General features: G+C 43.1%; 1 protein-coding gene across 1 annotated transcript in view; it reads left to right on the top strand.

Moving 5' to 3' along the window:
* LOC137518701 (N-acetyllactosaminide beta-1,6-N-acetylglucosaminyl-transferase-like) overlaps positions 1–26,141 on the top strand; it is a 117,033-nt gene that overhangs the window by 76,423 nt on the left and 14,469 nt on the right. The window contains exon 2 of the mRNA XM_068236882.1: positions 5,664–5,753. Coding sequence (XP_068092983.1) covers positions 5,664–5,753 — 90 coding nt within the window. The remainder of the gene's footprint in view (positions 1–5,663; positions 5,754–26,141) is intronic.

Raw genomic sequence — 26,141 nt, forward strand, 5'->3', positions numbered from 1 at the left:
CCCTGGCCCCTAAAGGGACAAATGCTATCAGAGGCTGTGTCCTACGAGCAGCCATTTCTGAACAGGTGAGACCTGTCTTTAGCAGGGTGGATGCTCCTATTTATTTGACACTCAGAGCGCTCTCTTTTGCATGTTTTTACTTTCTCTAGTGGATACTGAGAGCTGCCTAAGGAGAATTGTCAGATCGCACCAATAGGGAACTGTCTACATTCCCGATTTGAATTGTAAAAAATGGCTTGGTCACTTGAGGGGTATAAACCTCTGGTCCTCAAGTGGTTAAACAATAGTCCTGCTGATCTTTCTCGTCAGTAGAGTCTAAACCACACACCTGAAACAAGCATGCAGCTAATCTTGTCAGATTTGTCACAGACAACTGATTTGCAACATGCTTGCTCAGTGTCTATGGCTTAAATTATTAGAGGTTGTCTATTCAGTTAGTACAGTGCTGTGATCAGCAGCAGCGCTGTACTGGGAACAGCCTTGAGACGCAGCTGTCCCCTGGGCACACTAGAGAGCTATCGGCTCTCATAGGCAGAAGCCTATGACAGCCGATCGCCATGATTGGCTGGCTGGGGGGGCGGGAGGGGTTTGGGTAAATAAATAAATGGTCAAAAAAATTACAAAAATTAAGAGATAGATATTTAGACACTGAAGTGAAAAAAATTATGATATAATGATTTGTACGTGTAGTACAGGGAAGAAATAAAATATTAGGAGCAGAGACATGAGTCTTATATGGTTTCCAGTACAGGAAGAGTTAAGAAACTTCAGTTGTTATCTGCAAAATAGTCATTGAGCTCCATGACTTTCAAAGTCCCAGAGAGCTCTGTCTTCTGAAGCTTGTTATCTCAACTGTCAGTCACTGTATTTTGTCAGTCACTGTATTTCTCTCCAGAGGACAGGTCAAAAGTTCACTAGCCTGCTCTGTAAAATCATTTAAAATGCCGAGTAGTGTGTAAACGGCAAATATTAGAGAATGATGCAATGTTATAAAAAAAACCTCTATATAACTGAAAATAAAAATATGAGAATATTTTTGTTGCTACTAATGTTCTAGCAATTATCCGTACTACACAACCAATTCATTATATCATAAATTTCTTTCCACTTCAGTGTCTCTGTAAGTTTCCTCATACATCCCAAAAGCATACAGATACGGTAATTGGTTCTACCCCAGATTGGCTTCAGAATATGAAAGGAACATAAGGCTATAACTATGGTAGGGATTTGACTGTGATTTTCTCTGAGGGATAGTTACAATCCCTCACATTAAAGGTGTGCTTTATAAAAGTTTGGGGTGCTCACAATACTTGGACTTGCTGTACTTATGGTGATTTGCCTAATCACCCGCCATGCACCCAGAATAATATATTGATGGTATGCCAGCTCTACATTTGATTCTCTGAGGGATAGTTAGTGATATAACTATGGACTGTGTAAAGCTCTGCAGAAGATGTCAGTGCTATATAAACACACAATAATAATACCGTTACCATACTAATGATAATATCATTACACACAGGCATTTTTCTGGAGGCACAATATTTGTCAGAGCAGGCCCTTTAGAGAAGTGCTAATCCATAGTCTCTCATAAATGGCAGATAAAGAGAAACTACAGTATGAGGGCCTGTTTCCAATACACGCAGATTGGATGCAGAATGGATGCAGAAAAACTGACTCCAATGAAAGCCTATGGGAATATCTGCTTCAGAAAAATTGCGTTTAGTGGAAACAGGCCCATAGGCATTCATTGGAGTCCGTTTCTCTGCATCCATTTTGCATCCAATCTGTGTATAGTGGAATCAGCCCCTGAGCCATGTTTATACAACTGCATTAAAATTGAAAGTGTTGTTAGTCTGCGCTTTTAGAGCAAACAGAGCCATTGGAGGTATCAAAAGATGTTCTGGTGATAGGAATCATATAAAGCCACTTTCTGCCTGCTGGTGGCATTAGTGACTCTGCCTGTTTTGGACTTCAGGTGGCTTAATTTATAATTTGGTTGCCTGGCCCTCCATTATTGACCAACAGGTGCATTTCTAATGACTTTAATACCTACAGTTCCTTATCTGGCCTGAGGGTGGTTTAGGAGAACCTTCTGCAGGATCACACCACCAGCTGCATCCTGTTACTAAATGCATTGCCTATTTAAGGACTGCCTTTCCTTCTGCCAGTTGCCCAAACTTTGTATGCTGCTAGCTCTGAGTATCTGGAAAACCTTGATTCTGATCCCTGATCCTGTTCCTGTTTACCTGTTGCCATATTCTGCATTCTGCCCCGACTTTGCTCTTGCCTGCTTCACCTTGTAACGTTGTCTGGTTGTATATATGCGGTGTACTGTATATTTGGCACATATTTCCTGTGTGCATATCCTGTGTATATATTTAGTTAGATAGTTAGGTTCACTGGTGTTCTGTGTGTACAACGTCCGTCATAATGTAGTTTCCCTGTATGTAGACTGACTGTATGTTGTTTGCACTTTATTTGCATGATATAGTTATATTCTTGTAGGCATGTTTGTGCACTAAAGTGCCTTGCAATAAATCTTATTGAGCATTACTCATTTTCTCAGTCTCAGTATTTCTGTAAACTGCAGTAATCCCCTGGTCCTCTGTCTAGTTTCATAACATCTGGGTACATAGCTAGTGCTTCTAGCGTAGAATGGCCTTATGTCAATGTGGTCACAGGAGAGCATGCACTGGACAATGAAAGTAAGCTCCTGCCACATAGAGGTCGGACATTTGGTCATCTTTTTGCCACAAATCGTGGTCATTTTTTCCAATTACCATAAAGGGTTCACCAGGAAACGCAGTCAGCTATATGGTATATGTTAGATGAATCAAAATAGGCGTACTTGCAACCAAAAGGCCTGGAACCCACTGGAACAATTTTGTGAGCGATTCAAACCGCTAGCGATTTCCCTAAACGCTCAGCTAATGTTAATGGATGGGCCAAATTCCACTGGAGCGATTGAGATTACCAAAACGCAGGACATGCAGCATTTTTAGCGTTTAGCGTTAGCATTTAGCGTTAGTGTTTCTGCAATGTAAAGTATTTAAACGCTGGCATAATAGCTCATTAAAACCTACACAGAGCGATTTTGCTAGCGTTTTGCAGTTTCTGCACACTGTAAAATAATTAAAATTAATTGAAAGGACCAATCAGAATTAAAAACACTAATCGCTAATCGCTACACAATCGTTGGCAAAAACCTTGCACTTTTTAAATCGCTGCCAAAAACGCTCATGAAATTGCTTACAAAACGCTCACACAAAACGCTACCGATTGTGATTAGCTATAGCGTTTTGTAGTGGGTTCCAGGCCAAACTGTGTAAACTTTGAGGAGCTCACACCCCTAGTTCCTTTTGCACACAGTTTGAGCAGTTCATTTTTCCATATACCTATCTGCCACTTTCTGCTCATGTGCTCAGTCATGTAACTTGTCTCAAAATCACAGCTGTCTGACTTTTCTGTCTCCATAGACAATTTAACAGAGTGTTGTTACATTAATTGAAATTATTGCAATACACATACTTTTCCTGAAAAAAAATTGCTTTTAACACAAAAGTTTAAATAACCTGTAAGGTTCTGAAAGACACCTTCTGCTGTAATGGGTAATGATCTGTGTGAGCACCTGACAACCACCAGATAAAGAACAACTGACCTGAGAGGGATATGGAGGCTGCCATATTTATTTCACTTTAAACAATACAGGTTGCCTGGCTGACCTGCTGATCATCATCCTCTATCTCTTTTAGTCATAGCCCCTGAACAAGCATGCAGATCAGATGTGTGACATAAGTTTGACTGCATTTGCTGCATGCTTGTTTTAAGGTGGCCACACACCACGCAATTTTTTAAATATCTGTTCAATTCAAGAATTACAATCAATTTTTTCTGACTGATTGTAACATTTCAAAAATATGACCAATGTACAGTACCACACACATATGTTACATTTTTCCCAATTATGATAAAAATTATTGGAAAATCTGAGAAAGTTGCTAGGATGTGTATATTAATAAAATGACAATCTAACACACACCACACAATCTTTAGAAAAATTGAATACAAATGTTCTTCATATTTATCGAATTACTGTTAAATTGGATAATTTTATTGTATCGTGTGTGGCCACCTTTAGGCTTGTGATTTAGACATTGTTGATGCATGAAAGATCAGCAAAATGCCAGGTAACTGGTACGTTTAAAAGGAAATAAATATGGCAGTCTCCATATCACTCTCAGGTCAATTGTCCTTTTATAGCTATAAAAATAAAATCTTGTCCCCACCGGCACTAAACTCAGCTGTTTATTGACAGCTGAGCTCTGCACCATGATCAGGAGCTATTTTCATTGCAATTTTCGCTGTGAGACAAATAAAATAAATAGTAATACTGTCCAATTGGCAACACTGAACTTGGTTTTGAGGTCATTGTGCATTAGCAGTTGATACAAGAGGCAGCAACTAGTGCTGTAGTTTTTAATTGTTCAAGGCAGCAGTAGAAGTGAACAGATTGGTTCACCTAAAGATTAGCAGGATATCCTAGATGTGATGTTGACTGTATGGACAAACTAGCTAAGCGAACGGGTATGGGGGTCCTTTAGACCCTAGAGGCCTTATGCATGAAATAGCAGTAAATTAGCAGTGCGCATGCAACAAGCACAGAACATTTACCAGTATTAACACCAGGCAAGCATCACCCTATTAGTACAACATGTGATACCAGGGAAATGCGTGATGTGCCATGGGTACAGACGTTGGTACCGGTGAAATTGCTGTGCGCTACCTACTTGGCACACAGGAAATTTACCACTGCTTTGTGCATCAGCCCTAGATTCTCAACATACGGTCTGAGTACCCCAGGGGATATTTTTGTTGGGTTCACGGGGTACCTGAACTTGTAATAGTCAATACATTATAGTAGATTCTGATATTAAAAAAACATTTATATATTCCATTTATAAACCTGAAGAAGGATGTATAGTTACATTAAAGCATCAGTTTGAAAAGACTTCATATACATATGTGTGTGTAAGACCTCCTAACAAATATATATATGCATTGATGTTCTATTTCAGATAATGTTACCTAGGGCAGGGTTATCTACACACAGTCATTAATAAGGATAAACAGGCTCTAAAAACAATAGTAAACACTGTGCAAAAGATAAAAGGATGATCTATGAAGAATAAATATATTTCATTACTTTCCGCCTGGACCACAGAACATCTTTTTGCTGGCTTAAGTGTTTTTTTCGTTAATATCTAAACTCATTTCCAGTATGTGCTGAGTGCTGACCATGCTGAAGGCTTATCTGATAACCTCATTAACACCTTTTTTGATGTATAACAGCTGTGCTTTTTAGGCCTCATTGGGTTTCTCCAAAGTGAAACCATTTTGCTGTCACCCTGTTCATGGTAGAACAACATGTTTTGGGCCATATTTCTGTCCCGGGTTTACTGATCCCTCTGCTGGTCTTTTTTTTTTTTAAATGTAATAAGGCTGGTTATTGTCTTTTTCTTTCCTAATAATTCATGGTATGACATTGTACAGTACAAGGACTGCATAATGAGGGATAATATCTCCAATCTTTGCTCTGTTAGAAGGTCGAATGAAAATTAAGCTTTGATATTATCAATCTAACCAAATGCTTTCAATTTCAGATGTACCGGGATCAATGCCAGATGGAGAATGGGAAGGTGACCTCAGAGCAATTAAGTGGAAAGACATGAATGACCACGGGGGTTGTCATGGTAATGTCTGCTGTATTTTCATTATTACTTTAATGTCTGATGCATCAAAGTGAACATTTAAAAATTGAAAATTGAATAGGAGAACATTAGAAAATAAAAATTTGCTATAAGGAATATCTTCAGCAGGCACATCCTTCCTGTGCACAGGAGATAGCATGGAAAAGCGCAGCATCCAAGTCTAATAATCCAATGAAAAAAAATAATTTCCAATTTCCTAAAAGAGTATCTGTTAGGACAGAAATTATCAGTTTGTATCATAATCGCACTTGTTATATGTATGTACGCTTGCCGTTTGCACTCTGCCCAACACTGAATAGCATTATGGAGCTATGTAAGTAAAGCATAGCAAAAAACAATATTAGGAGTGGCTGGCTGAAGAATATGTCAGTGTCCTGGAACACAAGGTACCGCGAGCTAAAGCGGAAATTTAAAATGCTTGCATTGCTTCTCTCTTTACCAAGGTTGCCCTTAGCTCATAATATGGCCCTGGGTTGTTCCCACTCTACCTCTTTCAGCATGAATTATCTAACACAGTAGGGTGTACAGGCACAATTAAATAAGATTAAAATAGACAAGGCACCTGCCCCAGATGGTATCCACCCTCGGGTATTAAAGGAGTTGAGTTCAGTTATCAATAAGCCACATTGGCTATCATTCATAAAGCATTACCGCATGTGGTAATGCAGAAAACATCCGACTTTACCATGCAATTAGCAAAATGTCAATTCATAAAAGCAGTTACCGCATGAAAAGCTGAAATTTCCGAGCAGTGAGGTAAATTACCGACTTGTGCAGTAAATACTTCCATAAATCTCAGTAAATGTCAATTCTTAAAGATTAGAGCAGGCGGTAATGGCACGAAGAATACCGTCTGCTTTAACCCTCCTGGCGGTTTGCTAAAAATCCGCCAGGGGCAGCAAATCAGTTTTTTTTTAAAAAAAATGTTTTCATGTAGTAAGACAAGGTCTTCTTCAAAGAACAGGATCTCCTGGAGGGCTTCCCAGTCGCCATGGCGACGGGCGGGATGACGTCGTGACATCAAAGGGGACTCCGAACCACCCCACAGCGCTGCCTGGCACTGATTGGCCAGGCAGCGCACGGGGTCTGGGGGGGACAGCCGCGGCGCGACGAATAGCGGCGGATCGGCGGGTAGCGCTGGCGATCGCATTGCATATGCAGCTAGCAAAGTGCTAGCTGCGTGTAGGAAAAAAAAATTATGCAAATCGGCCCAGTGGGGCCTGAGCGGTGCCTTCCGGCGGCATAGCCCGTGCTCAACACGGGCTTACCGCCAGGGAGGTTAAAGAGGTGATAAGAGAGCGATAACAGCAAAGTTAATGGAGACTCACAAGCAGAGATCTCCCCAGGCAGCAGCAGCGAGAGCGGATATATAAGGGATGCTATACAAAATGATGTAGCACAGAATAATCTTATTTCAGTTCGACAGCATGGTTTTACTAAAGACAGGTCCTGCTTCATCAATATTAGTGATGAACGTAATTAGCTCATTACGATTATGCAACATTTTGCAATTATGCCTATACATAATTATGATTTGTATATTTAATTGATTTCTTATAATCATTCATAATTTCACGTAATTTTTGTATAATTTTGTGCCCAATTTAACAGTGAATAGCAAAGCCTCCATACATGCTATTGTCACCAAAATTGGTATATATGCTAAGGAAGAATAGTGGCTACAAGTCAAAAAATATTTTTTTTTCAAAAATACCTTGTAGTTTTTGAGAAAATTGATTTTAAAAATGCAAAGAAATTTTTTTTTTAAACTACGAAAAATGATTAAAGCGGAATATAACCCTGCATTTTTATGCAAAATTACGTCAATGCAAAATTTGTGCTCATCACTAATCAACATGCTCAGCTCTTATGAAGTGGTGAATGAAAATGTAGATCTTGGGAAAGCTATAGATGTAGTGTTTAGTGTACTTCTTACTTGGACTTTTCAAAGCCTTTGACACTGTTCTCTACAATAATCTTGTGCAGAAGCTGAGAATACAGGGACTAGGAGAAAATGTGTGTATGTGGATAGAGAACTGATTAAGGTATAAAAGGCAAAGTGTGGTGGTAAACGGAACATACTCAAAATGGGAAACTGCAGGGGTAACGCAGGGGTGTGTTTGTTCATGATTTAGTATACAGAATACAGAGTAATGTAGCCATCTTTGCAGATGATACAACATTATGCAGAAGTGTTTTATTAATTGTTTTGGTTGAACTTAATGGACGGATGTCTTTTTTTGCAACTATAGTAGGGTAGAAAAAAGGGCGGGAGGAAGAACCAGGAGCCCGATCTAGTGCAATATTGTGAGTCTCAGATGGTTTTCTTAGAAAAAATTCTTATATAGTTATACTCACAAAATTGGGTTGCGAGACAGGCAACCACTTGATGTGCATGCAGGGAAGTACCGTCCCTGCTCGGCCTTGTCCTTGGAAGGTCGCTGCTCCTTTAAATGATCCACTTGCCAAAGTGGTAACCCCGGGTTGGGGTATAACGTCAGATAGGGTAGAGTCGGAGGCGCCCGTGACAAGTAACTAGTGTGTTGTGCACTTCGATAAGTAATGGCTAGCAGCCACGCTGGTGGTAATATATAATATATATATATAAAGGATGGTCCTACCTTAAATGAAGCAGTCCATCCACTGAATAATATAAAGAAAATCTAGCTTTATTGGGCACTTTAAAAATGACAACGCGTTTCGCGGAACAACCGCTTCCTCAGGTCGAGTGGTGTGCCCTAAGAAACATATACACACAGAGCACTTAAGATAGTATACAGCTTAACCCATAACAATAAAAACATATATATATAAAAAGTAAAAAGGAGAACATAATATCTGTATATTTGCACACATGTATCGCTGTGCTGATCGGACAGTTATATTAAATACAGCTGGTGTAGCCCTATTAATGTAATCTGCGTCACAAAGTGCATTTAACAATCCTAAAGGAATATACATATGTGTATGTGTAGCGAACCATATACATGGGGCTATCCATAATGATACCTCAATTCACCACATATGTTGGTTCTTTAAATAGGTGTAGTGTCTGGGGACACATAGGATGTACTGCTTCGGGGCATTGAAAAAATAGGAAGTAAAACATTTTTTAAAAACAGGTTACACCAATTGGTAACGACTAATAGTATTTAGGTTTAGAGAGTGCATATATAAATTGCTAGGGCTTACCTCCAGGTAGAAGGGTAACTATCTCGGGCGCCTGTGTATAACGGCGCTCGTGTCCTGGGGATTTAAATACAAAAAGATTACTTCCTGGTAGCTCCTGGACGAGTTGCGTAGCGCCACCGCGTAGCGTATGGCGTACAACGTCATTGCGCCACGTGACGCGTGACGTCATTGGGAGGATCGCGGCCACCCGCTCTGAGCGGGGAGCGAGCAGGGGCGTGGTTAGGATATGTCTCTCCGTTTCCCAGCAACAGTAAACAAGCTGGGAAACGAGTCTCCACCCCCCAACTCTGGAGGTCAGGGTGGCTCCAATGGTAGCCTCCATTTTGTTGGAGCCTGCATTACAAACGTCCATCTATTTTGATAGATATATGCTCAGTTACTTAGCATTACCTTAAAGGTTCTCTGCACGTGGCCTAGCTAACATAGCCTTGTATATACAGAAATAAAGTTAAGATACAGTAATGTATATTGAGAAGAAACAGAATAAATAAGCACATATATATGTATATATGATTATATATAAAAACATAAAGATAAAATTATGTAAAAAGAACACATGTATATGCGCGTTCTGTTAAGCAACCCAGACATATATACATGCACATATGCCACAACGTATATACACACATGGGGGTAGGATAACATAAGAGGCAAAAGCCTCCAAATTATTATATTCTTTAAAAACCACCTAGTAGATTTGATTAAGTGGTGCCACAAAGGGTCATAAGTTATTTCAAAACGGTGCACTGATATCGCTGGAGCCTATGGAGGACAGTAGAGGGGTGCTTATATATGCTGTTAAACCTAATTTTTTAACACTAAAGTTTCGTTGTATATGTGTTATTTCTCAATGGGACTTAGAGCGGGGGGGGGGGGGGGGGGGGCTATCAAAGGTCCTATGTGGGAGTAGCTGATAGATTTCTTATGATCATATCAGGAAAATAGCATGCTACTACTAAGAGTGTCTTAAAGATTATGTTCAAGGCAGATGTTTAACCCCTCGGGTTGTAGGGTGCCTAATTTAAAAATCCAGTACATCTCCCTACTTCTAAGTTTTCCAGCTCTGTTTTGGGTTGTTTCTGGGATTTGTTCAATTGGGCAGATGGTCGTGTCTTCATGGTTGCAATTATGTAGGGTTTTGTAATGTCTCGAGAGGCCATGTTTTAGGTAGCCCCTCAAGATATTCCTTCTGTGTTGTCCCCATCGTGTGCGAAGTTGTTGGGTAGTACGTCCCACATATTGGAGTCCACATGGACATGTTATTAGGTATATGACAAAATCACTTGAGCAGTTCATATTTTGATATATCAAGTGATTTATTCGTGTTGTTTTAGAGCAGAAATCTGTAGCTTGTTGGCAGATTTTTTCACAGCATAAGCATCTTGGTTGTCTGCACTGGCTAATCACACCCCGTTTCTGGCTAGCTATCTGAACTTCCTCTGTATTCTGTTTTTTGCTGTTAGTAATTCGACTCGGAGCCAGTATATTTTTTAGTGTTTTGGCCCTGCGGTAGATTACTCTTGGTTTTAGTCTGAGATCAGCTTTGAGTAGGGGGTCTACTTGTAGGAGTGGCCATGCTTTTTCTAGTATCTGTTTTATCGCTTGATGTTGGCTAGAGAACCTTGTGATAAAGCTTATTTCGTTTTTTCCTTCTTTGGTACTGGTATTTTTCTCTGTATGTATCAGGGAGTTTCTATCGGTGCATCTGGCTTTCCTCTTTGCTTCATTAATCAGTTTCCTAGGATAATGTCTGGCGGCAAATTTGCTGGTGAGGATTTTTGCTTGTTTATCGTAGGTTTTGATGTCACTACAATTTTTCCGGATCCTAAGGAACTGTCCATATGGAATATTCTTCTTCCAGGGTTTATGATGACTGCTTTTGTAATGAATGTATGAATTCGCATCCACGGACTTAAAGAAATTCTTAGATTTTATTGTTGATCCGTCGTGATACAGCGTTAGGTCTAGATATTCAATTTGACTACTACTGTAATTAGAAGTGAAAGCAAGACCCCAGTCATTGCTATTCAGATATTTACAGAAACTTTTTATTGAATCTTCATCCCCATCCCAGATGAAGACAAGATCATCGATGAATCTTCTGTACATTATTACATTGGAGGTGAAGGGATTGTTGTGGCCCAATAGACGTTCCTCAAATAGTCCCATCGTGAGATTAGCATAGCTGGGAGCATAAATTGTCCCCATAGCTGTGCCCCTAGTCTGTAGATAAATGGTATCTAGAAAGCTAAAGTAATTATGGGTCAATGTGTATGAGATAGCATGGATCAGGAAGTATTTCTGTTTATATGGCATAAGTTCGTCTTGTAATAAAAAGTGCCAAATAGCTCCCAGGCCCACTCTATGGTGTATGTTGGAATACAGTGCTGTGACATCCAGGGTTACCCACTTGTAGTTCCGTTTCCACTCAATATCGGTCAAATCAGACAGGAGGTGTGTGGAGTCTTTGAGATATGATGGCAGATTCTTGACATAGGGTTGAAGATGCTGGTCTATAACCTCTGACAGATGGGAAGTGAGTGATTCAATACCAGCTATGATTGGTCGTCCAGGTGGATCTTTAAGGGATTTGTGAATTTTTGGTAAGTGGTAGAAATGTGCCATAACTGGGTCAGGGATCAGGATGAAGTCTTTTTCTTGTTTGCTTATAATGCCCTCTTCAGCTGCCCATTTCGTCAGATCTGACAGGGTTTCCAAGTAATCCTTGGTCGGATCGGTGTCTAAGACTCTGTAGTAGTCTTTATCGCTCAATATTCTTTTGGCTTCCGCCAGATAATCTTTCCTGTCCATCAATATGATACCTCCTCCTTTATCTGCTGCTTTGATTATCAGTTCTCCATTAGTTTCCAGATTCTTCATCGCTCTTTCCTCATTCTTCGTGAGGTTCCTTTTGTCTACACTGGTGTCCATATTGCTAAGATCCTCCATAACCCGTCTATAGAAGGCTTCTACATACGGCCCCTTGTGGGAGGTAGGGAAAAATGTGGATTTATTTTTCAACTTCGTATGGATGTATTTCTCAAAAGCTAATTCTTCTTGGTCAACGTAGATAGTGGAGGTTAGTTCATTAGAGTTAAGTATTATGGGTGATAGTATACGGTCTTGTGTAGTCTTTTGGGTTTGCAGTAATTTAGCGCTGAAGTATCTTTTCAGAGTCAATTTCTTAATGAAAGAATTCAGATCTACAAAAAGTTCGTACAGGTTAGACTTCTTTGTTGGGCAGAAGGAGAGTCCCTTCATGAGTACCTGTTCTTCTATCGTACTTAATTTATAGCTGGATAAATTGAAAATAGACTTCAGTTGGGGATCCCTTGATGGTGGGTCTGCCTTTACAGTGAGGCCTTTCGATTTGTTCTTTTTGCCTCCTCTCCTTCCTCTCTTTCTGAGCTTGGGGCCATTCTTTTTAGAGGTCTCAATGGTGAGGAAATCGTCAACGGAGCTGGTCTGCACAGTGTGTCCTGGAGCCTGGGGTATAGAGGCGGCGTCTCCCCCAGGATTGTAGGTAATTCTAAAAAAGACGATGAAGACGTGCCACCTGTAGAGAATGATTCAGAGGTACTCGGTCGCTCTTGTGTACTGTTGAAAAAAATCTGTAATTTGATTCTGTTGTGTTTCCTTTTCACATAGTTTCTTTTTCGAGATTGTAGGTAGTCGTGCATTCGTAATCTTCCTTGCTGGCTTCCCTATGGGGACAGGGACGGCCGAGCCACTTTTAGGAGGCTCTCTTTCTTCCGTATGGGCTACATCATTCTTCCGTTCATCTGAGTTGTGTAGATATTCTTCTTGTGAATTGGCGTGGATCGTCAGTTCCAACAATTCGGGAGAAATAATTGGAGAGGACGGCCGGCTGTTTCTGGGCCTATCATTCCTAGATATTGGATTTGTCAGAGGTGTACTGAAAGTCTCTGATTCCTCCTCTGTTCTGCTGGTCTGAGTTATGTCCCTTATTGGTGTAGAGTATGGTCCTGATATTGATGAATTTACTACTGGGTTTTGTTTCGTCGGAGTTCGTAGTCTACTGGTATTCTTGGCAGAATGTCTGACTCTTTGAATTGGGTCTACTGTCCTCCATAGGCTCCAGCGATATCAGTGCACCGTTTTGAAATAACTTATGACCCTTTGTGGCACCACTTAATCAAATCTACTAGGTGGTTTTTAAAGAATATAATAATTTGGAGGCTTTTGCCTCTTATGTTATCCTACCCCCATGTGTGTATATACGTTGTGGCATATGTGCATGTATATATGTCTGGGTTGCTTAACAGAACGCGCATATACATGTGTTCTTTTTACATAATTTTATCTTTATGTTTTTATATATAATCATATATACATATATATGTGCTTATTTATTCTGTTTCTTGTCAATATACATTACTGTACAGTGTTCTCCCCAGAAATATTTTCCAGCCGGGTGGCATGAAAAAGTAGCCGGGTGGGGAAGTAAGGTTACGCAGGGTGCTACTGGGTAAGAAAGTAAGGAAACGCTGAAAGGAGAGTGAGGGTCATACTGGCTGGGGAATCGCACTGGCTGGGGAGAGGTCAGCATCACACTGAGTGCTACTGGGTGGGACGATAACTTGTTCAAGAAACAAAAATCGCATTGCGAATACTCACAAAATGCTGTATGCAGTGCATTTCTGATTTTCATACAAATCGCAACAGCAGTGTGAATGCCACCATAGGGCAGCTTTGTCATAGCGATTCTCTGTTCGCTGGCGTTCAGCAAAGCTCTAAGGATTCCCTGAAAAGCACCTGTGTGAATGGGGCCTTAGTGCCATAGCCCCATCATCACATATATGACCTGACACCATTCACCATCCCTGCATGCAATGTATGTTACTCCTGCTGCTGCACACACTAGTTGCAGAGGAGTGCTGACTTAAAGCTGATCACACGGGCAGGCGACATGAGTGGTGAGAACTCCAGCGAAGACTTTGCAAAAGCCATGCTAGTTTAAAGGGGAACTGAAGTGAGAAGAATATGGAGGCTGCTATATTTATTTCCTTTTAAACAATACACATTGCATGGCAGCCCTGCTGATCTACTTGGCTGCAGTAGTGTCTCAATCAGACAAGAAACAGGCATGCAGCTAATCTTGTCAGATCTGACAACAATGTCAGAAACACCTGATCTGCTGCATGCTTGTTCAGGGGCTATGGCTAAAAGTATTATAGGCAAAGGCTCAGCGAGGCTGTCGGGTAAATAAAGATGGCAGCCTCCTTATACCTCTCACTACAGTTGTTCTGTACAGCACAGTGATTTGTGAACATACAAGTAATCTGTCTGAACTCAATGGATGGATGTCTTTCTCAACCTAAATAACTAACTGCTGAGACAAAAAAAAAAGGCTAAACTTGATGTAAAAAGCTGAACTAAACTTTTTGCCATTGCCCATACTGAAAGCTAGATAATACAGTGATGGAACTGAACTGAACAATTTGGGGTTAATAGCTAGCAAACCAAGTGTCAGCTTGTGATAAAGTGCAGAGACACAGGAGGCAGAATGAAAGCTGCCTTTTACAGCCTCTGTAAACCACTTATCTCTCTCACCGAATGCTCCAGAATAAAGAAACATGTTGATATGTTAATGTGCCACACTTCTTTGAGGTCTCTGACATTCTTGTGACCTGAAGGACCTGGGGAAGGGGGCATTGTACATGCTGCTCTGATGGAGAGGAAGAGAAGAGCGTCTGTCCACTGTAGTAGCCAGCGGGAGTGACTCACCAAAAGATAACAAATCAAACCGCACATTCTTTTCAGTGCGGACTCCAGCTGAAAGTTCCCTCGGTCTGCCTGTTCCTCTCTCTGCTATGAGATTTCCCCGCCCTTCCACGCTGCTGATAGGAAGGAAGGAGCTGAGGAGGAGGGCGGAGATGGTGTCTCTGCTTGCGTTCCAAGCTGTCATGTCTATCGTGCGGAGGAAAGAATTAATGATGCAGAAAGCGGCCAATCACAGCAGCCGGGCGGGGACAGAGATCTGGTGGGCGCTCCGCCCGGGTAATAGGCTCTGGGGAGAACACTGCTGTATCTTAACTTTATTTCTGTATATACAAGGCTATGTTAGCTAGGCCACGTGCAGAGAACCTTTAAGGTAATGCTAAGTAACTGAGCATATATCTATCAAAATAGATGGACGTTTGTAATGCAGGCTCCAACAAAATGGAGGCTACCATTGGAGCCACCCTGACCTCCAGAGTTGGGGGGTGGAGACTCGTTTCCCAGCTTGTTTACTGTTGCTGGGAAACGGAGAGACATATCCTAACCACGCCCCTGCTCGCTCCCCGCTCAGAGCGGGTGGCCGCGATCCTCCCAATGACGTCACGCGTCACGTGGCGCGATGACGTTGTACGCCATACGCTACGCGGTGGCGCTACGCAACTCGTCCAGGAGCTACCAGGAAGTAATCTTTTTGTATTTAAATCCCCAGGACACGAGCGCCGTTATACACAGGCGCCCGAGATAGTTACCCTTCTACCTGGAGGTAAGCCCTAGCAATTTATATATGCACTCTCTAAACCTAAATACTATTAGTCGTTACCAATTGGTGTAACCTGTTTTTAAAAAAATGTTTTACTTCCTATTTTTTCAATGCCCCGAAGCAGTACATCCTATGTGTCCCCAGACACTACACCTATTTAAAGAACCAACATATGTGGTGAATTGAGGTATCATTATGGATAGCCCCATGTATATGGTTCGCTACACATACACATATATATATCCCTTTAGGATTGTTAAATGCACTTTGTGACGCAGATTACATTAATAGGGCTACACCAGCTGTATTTAATATAACTGTCCGATCAGCACAGCGATACATGTGTGCAAATATACAGATATTATGTTCTCCTTTTCAACTTTTTATATATATATGTTTCTATTGTTATGGGTTAAGCTGTATACTATCTTAAGTGCTCTGTGTGTATATGTTTCTTAGGGCACACCACTCGACCTGAGGAAGCGGTTGTTCCGCGAAACGCGTTGTCATTTTTAAAGTGTCCAATAAAGCTAGATTTTCTTTATATTATTCAGTGGATGGACTGCTTCATTTAAGGTAGGACCATCCTTTATATATATATATTATATATTACCACCAGCGTGGCTGCTAGCCATTACTTATCGAAGTGCACAACACACTAGTTACTTGTCACGGGCGCCTCCGACTCTACCCTATCGGATGTCTTTTTTTATTCACCTCCCTGGTGGTATGATTATTTCTGGATCTTAGGGTCTTTTCAGCACTTTCATACCCTAAAATCAGGAAAACATCATGCAGCCAGAATGCCTGCAGCAGCCCCAGTACTTACTCACCTCCCTGGGCTCCAGTGCTGCAATTGCCCCTCCATCCTCCGGGTGGCGCTGTAACTCTGTAGTGAGATCACTGACGGCAACCTCACCAGAGTGACTCAGAGCCTCAGAGGACAGGAAGGAGAACAGCCACCGATGTCTGGAACCCCCGGGAGGCGAGTAAAAACACGCGCTATACTTCCTAGGTTAATAGAATTCGCATGTGAAAACGCAAGACAAAATGCACACATACAACGCACACAAATTTCCTATGAAATATATTACGTGCCTTTCGTGTTACCTTGCATGCAATGTGCAAAAACTGACAACACTGCTGTGCAGAATTTTCTGCATACATCTGAGATTCTGGATACAATGGAATCAGTACTACTCTAAGTCCAAAAGACATCCCTATGAGGTACTAGAGGTCAACAGTTGTAAAGTACATCTAATATCTAATATACAATACACGTGAAGAGTCCTCCCCACATGAGTCAGTGTGGGAGGCTCCACAGGTGTGCTCGGGTTCTCACTGATCCCCCACCTCCCTAATATGTGAATCGTAGGGAGGGGTGTAGCTATCTCACACACATGTAGTGCTGAGCAGTGACAGATGCAGGTCAGTGTAACCAATGGGTGAAGAATCACTGCCCCAACTGGACACAACAAGGCCCTGTACATAAGAGGGTGCAAATATATACAGTGACACCGGTTTCAACATGTTTCACCCCGAAAGGCTTCATCAGGAAAAGATAGTGTACATTGCAACAATATACAATGGAGACATTAGACCCCCCACCAACAAAATTCCCAATAGCAACAGCCCAAGTCAGACTTTACAACTGTTGACCTCTAGTACCTCATAGGGCTGTCCTTTGGACTTAGATTAGTAGTATATTCCCCTGGTACTCCATTCAGAAACGTTTGCATACAATGGAATCAGGCCCATTGAAATATATTGCTATGCAAATTTGTGTGCAGTTTCCACTACATGCGAATTTCATGTGCATTTTCTGCACACAAATTAGCGTAGCAATGTATTTCAATGGGCCTGTTTCCATTGTGTGCAGAATCTGTATGCATAAAAAATCTGCACAGCAGTTTCTGCAAGCTGCATGTGATTTTTCATTAATGTCAAAAGAAATTTAAAAAAAAGAAAAACTTTGCGATTATATGTATGCGAATAAAAGCACAATAAAAGTATGGTGAAGTATGGTAAATTTGCATGCTTCTAGTTGAAACAGCCCAAACGTTGTGGACTTATAGGGGATGTCCCAGCCAGGGACTGATGAAAAACCTTTTGCACACTAAGATGCTGCTCTGGATCTGTGGGTGCAGAAGATAGTGTGAAATAGATTTTTATTGCTTCTCAAAGAATAATAAAATTGCACTTAGAAAACCAGCGTGTGAGACCTCTGCTGTATTTGACTTCTATTTGAATGCCTCATTTGCATAGATAAAAGCACTTGTTTGTTAACTCTTGCAATGCAAAAAGCAGAAGGTGAACACAGGTAATATCTACGTAGTATGGGCACCACACTGCTCAAAAAAAAAAGGTACCACTTTGAAAACACATCAGATCTCAATGAACAATTATGTCGGATATCTATACTTATGTGTTAGCAGCAACAACAGGGTGCCACATCATTCAGCGGAAATAAAATGATCAACATACAGAGGGCTGAATTCAGACACCTCAAAAATGATAGTGAAAAAATGATATTGGAGGCTAGTCCATTTTGCCAAAATGTCATTGCAGCAATCGTACTCAGTAGTTTGACCTTCATGTGCTTATATGCATGCCTGACAACATCAGGGGATGCTCTTATTGTGACAACAGATGGTGTCCTGGGGCATCTCCTCCAAGATGATCTAGACCAGGGCACTACTGATTTCCTGGACAGTCTGAGGTGTAACCTTGCGACATAGGTTAGATAGAGACATGGGGCCAGATTTATCAAAGCATTACCAACAGTTTTTTTTCTTAAACAGTTCTAACCAGCAGGGGTAACTGAATTTCTATAACTGTACTACAGTTAAGAAAAGTGCAAATCCATTCCTAAACTGACGCAAAGTAAGAAGTGCTTAATAGCACTTCTATAGATTGTGCAGTACAAGCTAGACATAATTTGTGAAGTGCACCTCCCCCCTGCTGAATCCTATGAAGCTCTTCTGTGCTTAACCCTTCCAGTGCTGGGAATTGATTCCTAAGATTAATTTTTTTCCAGCTCTAATACATTTATATTACATATTTATTTATATTACATCTTGCCAGTTAACCTAAAATAATCTACCGTAAATAATATATTTATGGTATTATAACTTCTCTTTCTGTATCAATACAGCAGATGCATTGGTTACCTCAGCAACAGCAATTTCCCTCACACACTGCAATGTTTGAGAAACCTTTGTAACCCCTACTATTTAAGAACAATTTAAGAAGGAATATGCACTATTTAGTGATTTCTTAATATGTCTGAGAGTTCTGCACAAATTTCTAAAAACTGACCAATATTTTGTCTCAGACTCTTGATAAATGCCCCCCATGATGACAAAGAGATGTTCTGTTAGGTTTAGGTCAGCAGAGTGGGGGGGGCCAGTGGGAGACATTTATCAAGAGTGTCCAAATATTACGGTGCCTGTTTCTCTGGGTGAGCCAGCGCTGGATCAGGGCTGCAGAATAGGACGGGGGGGGGGGGGGGGGGGGAGGAGGTTTTGGAACCTCATTGGGATCCAGAGGCTTCTCCATTCTAAGGTATAAGATTTTTTTTTCTTCAAAAAAATTCACGGGTGTCCTTTAATTAGCCAGATCAATATCCCAGAAGATTCATTGACTTAACCTCCCTGGCGGTATGATTCCTTCTGATTTTAGGGTCTAAAAGCGGTACAATTTTTTAATGTGCTTTTAGACCCTAAAAGCATGAAAAATCATACCAAGAGAGAGCCTGGAGCAGCCCCTGCATTTACGCACCTCCCTGGGATCCAGCGCTGCAGTTCTCCCACCGTCCTCCGGGTGGCGCTGTAACCCTATAGTGAGATTGCTGGTTGTCGTCATGACGACAGTTGGCGATCTCACCAGGGGTATGCAGAGCCTCGGAGAAGAGGAAGAGGAATGGCCGCCAGCATCTGGATCACCCAAGAGGTGATTGAAATCACCCTTTCCCGGCAGCTACTACCAGTGTAGCTCGGGGTTACCACTCTGAGCTGCGGTTTTCCACCCCGTGGAGCTCGTGGTTACCGCTAAGGAGGTTAATGCCATACTCTGATTAAAAAATGTTCCATTGAACAGTTTATATATATTGCTATGGCATTCCGTGATCCATGGACAGTAAGTCTTTGAGGGCCATTGCTGTTGAAGTGACAGACTGGGGCTTTAATGTGCATTTAGAAGAGGGCACCTAAGTCAAGGTTACTTATGCATTACAGTCACCCATTCACACTTCATTCATCTCTGTGAAGATGATTCCCAAAATACACCTGTCACAAAATGAAACCTGTTATACTAGGGTAGTGTCTGGTTATAAGAAGATCCATGAATGATTCCTCCTTCACTAAAGTTCATTGTGGCATTTGCCAGTTGCTGCAACAGGAACATGGCTCTCTACAGACAGCAGCCTGCCATACAGTATTACATCATCTGTGAAAGGCTGCTTGTCATTTTGCAGCTCCTTCCATCAATACAACTATTCATGCTGCTTGGAAAGGAAACAAACATGGCGGCCTCCATATCCTTCTTGCTACAGGGTCACTCTAGTAATGTTAGCAGAAAGGGAACTTGGGATTGTGACTGTGACAGTTCTTCCTGCATGACATAAGAGCATAAATAGCACCGCATGTTAAATTGGAACACAATAGAAGAATATTAATATTATTATTGATTTATAAAGGGCCAACATATTCCGTGGCGCTGTACAGTGTAAGAAAAATATTCAGGATACCCATTCCTGGTTTCAGCATCAGACACACTTCCTATAGGTATATATTGTTGTATATTGAATGTAGCCCCATCCACTCTGTCATGTCTTTGTGATGTTTAGCCTAAGCTATTAACTACTTAAGTACCAGCGGTCTCTGCCCCCAGAGGCACAATAACGACGGAATCCCAACGAATCGCTGCGCATACTCGACGCAACTGCCGGGATCCTCCTGAAATCCACTCTGCTACCTCTATGACGGCAGAATCATGAGAGCCTGTCAGGAGCCGCTTTAATTGGCTCCCGACCGGGATGGGAGCGGCTTACATTGATAGGCACGGCCAGGAGCCAATGAAATCGGCTCCAGACCGACTCACATGGCTCTGCCGTCATAGAGACAGGCAGAGCCAGTGAACTGGGGAGAGAGACGTCGGGTTTCAGCGGCGAGGTCGGCGGGGGCCGACGGAAAGGGCGGATGCGTGCAGCGGCAATGATTGAAATCTACGCCCTGCCAGCCAGGTGACCACCAAAACAGGGCGTAGATTTCAATCACCATGGTCCTTAAGGAGTTAAGCTATGCAGAATTCTCCCCCCAGAGCATTTTGGGAGACCAGGTATATTTTGTACAGGCTTTTGAATTCTCAGAAACAAACATTCCCCACAGTTGCACCTGACAGGACCTAAGATGTCGCCACCTGTGATAAATTTGAGGATGTAAATCAGGGATAGGAAATGTTTTACAATGGGCAAACACTGACTAAATCATTTATAAATATTGTAAAAAGATAACCAATCCTGGGCCACAGCCTGCTGCCAGTCAAGCATCCCCTGCTGACCTGCTTCATACACTTCACAGCCCTCTGTCCACAAATAACCTCAACACCCATCCTCGCTCCAACCTTATTTCCATCCATCCCACCCACAAACACATACTCCCCCTACCCTGCGGTCTCTGGAATGCCAGATCCGTCCGCAATAAACTTACAGCAGTCCACGACCTCTTCCTCTCCAAATCCCTCACCATCCTCGCACTCACTGAGACATGGCTCACCTCCTCTGACTCTGCCGCAGAGGCTGCCCTCTCCTACGGGGGGCTTCACCTCAGTCACACCCCCAGACCAGACAATAGGACCGGGGGAGGGATGGGTCTGCTCCTCTCACCATCCTGCACCTTCCGTGTCCTCACCCCACCTACCTCTCTACAATTCACATCATTTGAGGCCCACACCATCCGCCTCTACCACCCCCTCCCTGCCATTGTTGCGGTCTTATACCGCCCTCCGGCCTCCACCCCACAATTTCTCGATGACCTTGCCTCCTGGCTCCCTCACATCCTCTCCTCTGACCTCCCCACCATCATCCTTGGGGATTTCAATATTCCCATCGATGAAGCCCAGAGCTCCACTGTGACCCGGCTACTCACCATTGCCAACTCACTTGGACTAGTACAACACGCTAACACCCCACTCACACTGCAGGTCATACTCTCGACCTTATATTCACTAAATCCACCACCATTGCAGATCTTGACATCGCACCCTTTCCACCCTCAGACCATCACCTTCTCACCTTCAACCTCCTCACGGAAAGCACCTCCAAATTACCCACCCACCCACCTGGTCGATGGCAGCGAGACCTACGCAAGCTCAACCCTAGTGTCCTTGCTGACCCCCTCCATGCCCTCTCCTCCACTCTCCCCACCCTAACCTGTCCTAATCTTGCTGCAGCTCAGTATCGCCAAACTCTCTCATCAGCCCTAGAGAAAGCTGCTCCACCAATATTTCGCCGCCACCGACCCCCTAACCCCCAGCCCTGGCGCACTACCCATACTCGCAACCTCAAGAGGAAAACACGCGCCACTGAACGGAAATGGAGAAAAACTAGACTTAACCAGAATTTCCTACAGTACAAGACCAACCTGCTGCAGTTCCACACTGCCCTTGCTCATGCAAAGCAGGAATACTTTACCAAGCTCATCGGAGCACAAGCTTCCAATCCCGGCGTCTTTTTGCCACTTTCAACTCCCTGCTTAAACCCACCCCCCCACCCTCAGTTTCCTCCCTCTCTGCCACAGATTTAGCCACCCACTTCACCAACAAAATTGTCTCCATCCGCCAAGAAATATCCAATCTCCAATCTTCACCTCCCACCCCCTCCCAACCAGCTCCTCCACCACCCTATCCTCCCCTCACAACCTTCACTCCTACTACCACCGAGGAAGTCAACCACCTACTGCAGACTTCCCATACCACTACTTCGCCCCTTGACCCCATCCCTTCTGATTTACTCCAGCCTCACTTCACGGAATTGGCCCCAGTCCTCACTACCCTGTTCAACCTCTCCCTATCCACAGGCACCTTCCCCTCAGACTTCAAGCAGGCCACTGTACTACCCCTGCTCAAGAAACCCTCCCTCGACCCCTCGCTACCCTCCAACTACTGTCCTATCTCCCTCCTCCCCTTTGCCTCAAAACTCCTGGAGCGTTTGGTTCACAAACGCCTGACCCAGTACCTCAATGCCAACTCAATCCTAGACCCACTGCAATCTGGATTTAGGCCTGCCCACTCAACCGAAACTGCTCTCACCAAAGTGGTCAATGACCTTGCCTTAGCTAAAGCTGAAGGTAAATACTCCATTCTCCTCCTCCTTGACCTTTCAGCAGCTTTTGACACAGTAGATCATCCCCTACTCCTCCAGTCCCTCCAGTCCTTGGGCATTCACGATCTCGCCCTGTCCTGGCTTTCATCCTACCTCTCCAACCGCTCCTTCGCGACCGCCTTCAATGAGTCCTCGTCCACCCCCAACCACCTCTCGGTGGGAGTCCCCCAAGGGTCGGTCCTTGGCCCCCTACTGTTCACCCTATACACATCCTCCATTGGCAAGGTTATCTCCTCCATGGGTTTTAACTATCATCTGTATGCAGATGACACCCAGATCTACCTCCACACCCCTGACATATCCACCACTACCATGGACAAGGTCTCCTCCTGCCTATCAGCCATCTCCTCCTGGATGTCCGCTAGGTTCCTGAAACTAAATCTAGACAAAACGGAATTTATGATCTTCCCACCCCGGCCATCCACGAACCTCCCAGATGTGCATGTCACTGTTAACCACACTACCATTCGCCCTACCTCTCAAGCCCATTGTCTGGGTGTCACCCTGGACTCCGCACTCTCCTTCACTTCCCACATCCAAATCCTCACAAAGTCCTGCAACTTCCACCTTCGTAAAATCTGTAAGATTCGCCCTTTCCTGACCTCTGCCACCACCAAACTCCTCATCCATGCCCTCATAATTTCCCGCCTTGACTACTGCAATGCCCTGCTGTGTGGTCTCCCTATGACCCGAACAGCCCCACTGCAGTCCATCATGAATGCGGCAGCCAGAATTATCCACTGCTCCCATCGCTCCACCACGGCAGATCCCCTCCTAGAATCCCTCCACTGGCTTCCTATCCAGTCCAGAATCAAATTCAAGATACTGTGTCTGACCTACAAATCGGTCCACAAAACCTGTCCAACCTACATTTCCGATCTTACTCAGAGGTACACACCTAGCCGCTCACTCCGCTCTTCCAATGAACTTCGCCTAACCGCCCCCCGCATCACCCAGTCCCATGCACGCCTCCAGGACTTCTCAAGAGCTGCTCCAACACTATGGAACTCCCTACCTCCACCCATTAGGGCAGCCCCCTCCTTCAACATCTTCAAGAAAGCCCTCAAAACTCACCTTTTCACTCTGGCCTACTACCCCTCACAAGTGCTCTAAACCTACAGCTGAACTCTGGTCCCCTACCGTTCGTGTCCTTACCTCTCCCTCTAGATTGTAAGCCTTTGGGCAGGGTCCTCCTCCTTTTGTGTCCTACCTGATCATGCACCTCCATTACTGTGAACCCATGCTATGCATCTGAGTGAACCTAACTTGCCTAATCTCCATGCTCAATACAGTGACTGACTAAGCATTACCTTGTACTCATACTGTGCTGTGTGATCTGGTTTTCTATTATTCCTGTATTGTCATATTGCTGTATGTCACCCCTAAATATTGTCTGTAACCTAAATTAATGTTCAGCGCTGCGTAATATGTTGGCGCTTTATAAATACAATAAATAATAATAATAATAATAATTATTATGGTATTTTCACTAAAGTTCCTCTTTAACTGATCCTCCCTTAGAGGTTGCTTATGAATGGGTGATACGTTTTTCAATTCATGAAGTAATCAGACTCCATGGTTGCTTTTAATCCAGAAAACTATTTGAGGAAGATATTATTTATATTTTTGTGTAGAATATTTATCTTGCTAAATACTTGGCTACAAAAAGGTATGCAGATCAGTGTTTTACTGGAATATAAATACTAAGGGATGAAAGAAAGTTCAGTTTGTGCTCTGCGATTCTTCTGCTTTATCTCCATAGCAGTTTAGACATCAAGAGAATAATCAAGTATTCCATTGTAAGAGACCCTACGGATGTGTTTATAGTATGCAAGTGCCTGGGGGATAAGACCTGTGTGACTTACGTTATGCAATCTGCACTGGAAAACAAAGCACTGAGGATACACAAGTGATGCTTCGCCAACAAAAAGCTTCATATTTGCAACAAGAACATAATATACAAAAATGTTGCTTTCTTTACCCAACTGATACATACCTCTGAAAACACACTGCTAAACCATGGGTCTAATTTCTAAGATTCTTCATGGCTGGAGAGCAGGGGAGAACTTATGTGATTCAGCAAACCCGGCGTGGAATGTTTGTATCTAGTTTGTGTTTATACTTTGCAGAGTATCAAGTTTTGCCACTAGCTTCCCTTCATGGGGCTCACCATATACTCCCTACCATAGTCATACGTCTTTTATAGTCTACTAGTAAAAAGGCCCTCCCGTTATAAAACGGGTGCTAGGCCACGGCTGCTAGACCTCAGCAAAGTGCATAGCGGCGCTTCCCGCTTACCCGTCCCCCACCACTGTCCGAAGTACATGTGCACAGGGAGATGTTGGTTAGCTTGGCAGTTGGAAAAAGCTGTTAATTCCCACAATGCAATGAGGTTCTCAGACTGTCAAGTCTGGAAGGAGCTACACACACACAGGGACAGGACGCAGAGGCACAGGGCTTTTATTATATAGGATGGTCATTTTTGTGCGTGTGTGTGTGTATGGGGGAAGGGGGGGTTAGTAATGTGGGAGGAGTCCAGAGTGCCGGTGGGATGGTGATTTGGGGAGGAGTCCAGAGTGCCGGTGGGATGGTGATTTGGTCCAAATTCATACAAGGGTCCAGTTCTGCAAGGAGAGAGTGATAACTAAATTGTTGTCGGCAATATTTTATAGTCCTCCATATCAAGGATTGCTCGAAGACTAGTGAAACAGCAGTAATGCAACTGCAGTAATGAGCATGAACCTTCAGTGACAACTACATTTCGTGCTGTGTCCAAAACAAGCTGCGTTTAAAATGAAAATGTTACTGCGGCGGTGTGGAAGTGACATCAATTTCAAGGGCACCTGAACTGAGAGGGGTATGGAGAATGCCAATTTACTTTCTTTCAGACAATACAATTTGCCTGGCTGTCCTGCTGATCATCTGCCTCAAATACCCTGAACAAACATGCAGATCAGGTGTTTCTGACTGAAGTCTGGCTTGATTAGCCGCATGCTTGTTTCAGGTGTGGGATTCAGACACTACTGCAGTGAAAGAGGTCAGCAAGGCTGATAGTCAACTAGTATTGTTTAAAAGGAAATCAATATGGCAGCCTCCATATCCCTTTCAGTTTAAGTGTACTTTATCAGGTTCCGGAGTCCGGACGGTGCTAATTGAAATCTACGCCCTGTTTTGGACTTCTTATCCCAGCCAGGGCATAGATTTCAATTTGCCTGCTGCACACTCCAACCGCTACCGCCGATCGTGCCGCTCTCCTGCCGCTCTCCTGCCGCTGCAGCTCACCCGCCCTGAAGTG

The sequence above is a fragment of the Hyperolius riggenbachi genome, chromosome 5 (genome assembly GCF_040937935.1).
Source record: "Hyperolius riggenbachi isolate aHypRig1 chromosome 5, aHypRig1.pri, whole genome shotgun sequence".
In the NCBI taxonomy this organism is placed as follows: domain Eukaryota; kingdom Metazoa; phylum Chordata; class Amphibia; order Anura; family Hyperoliidae; genus Hyperolius; species Hyperolius riggenbachi.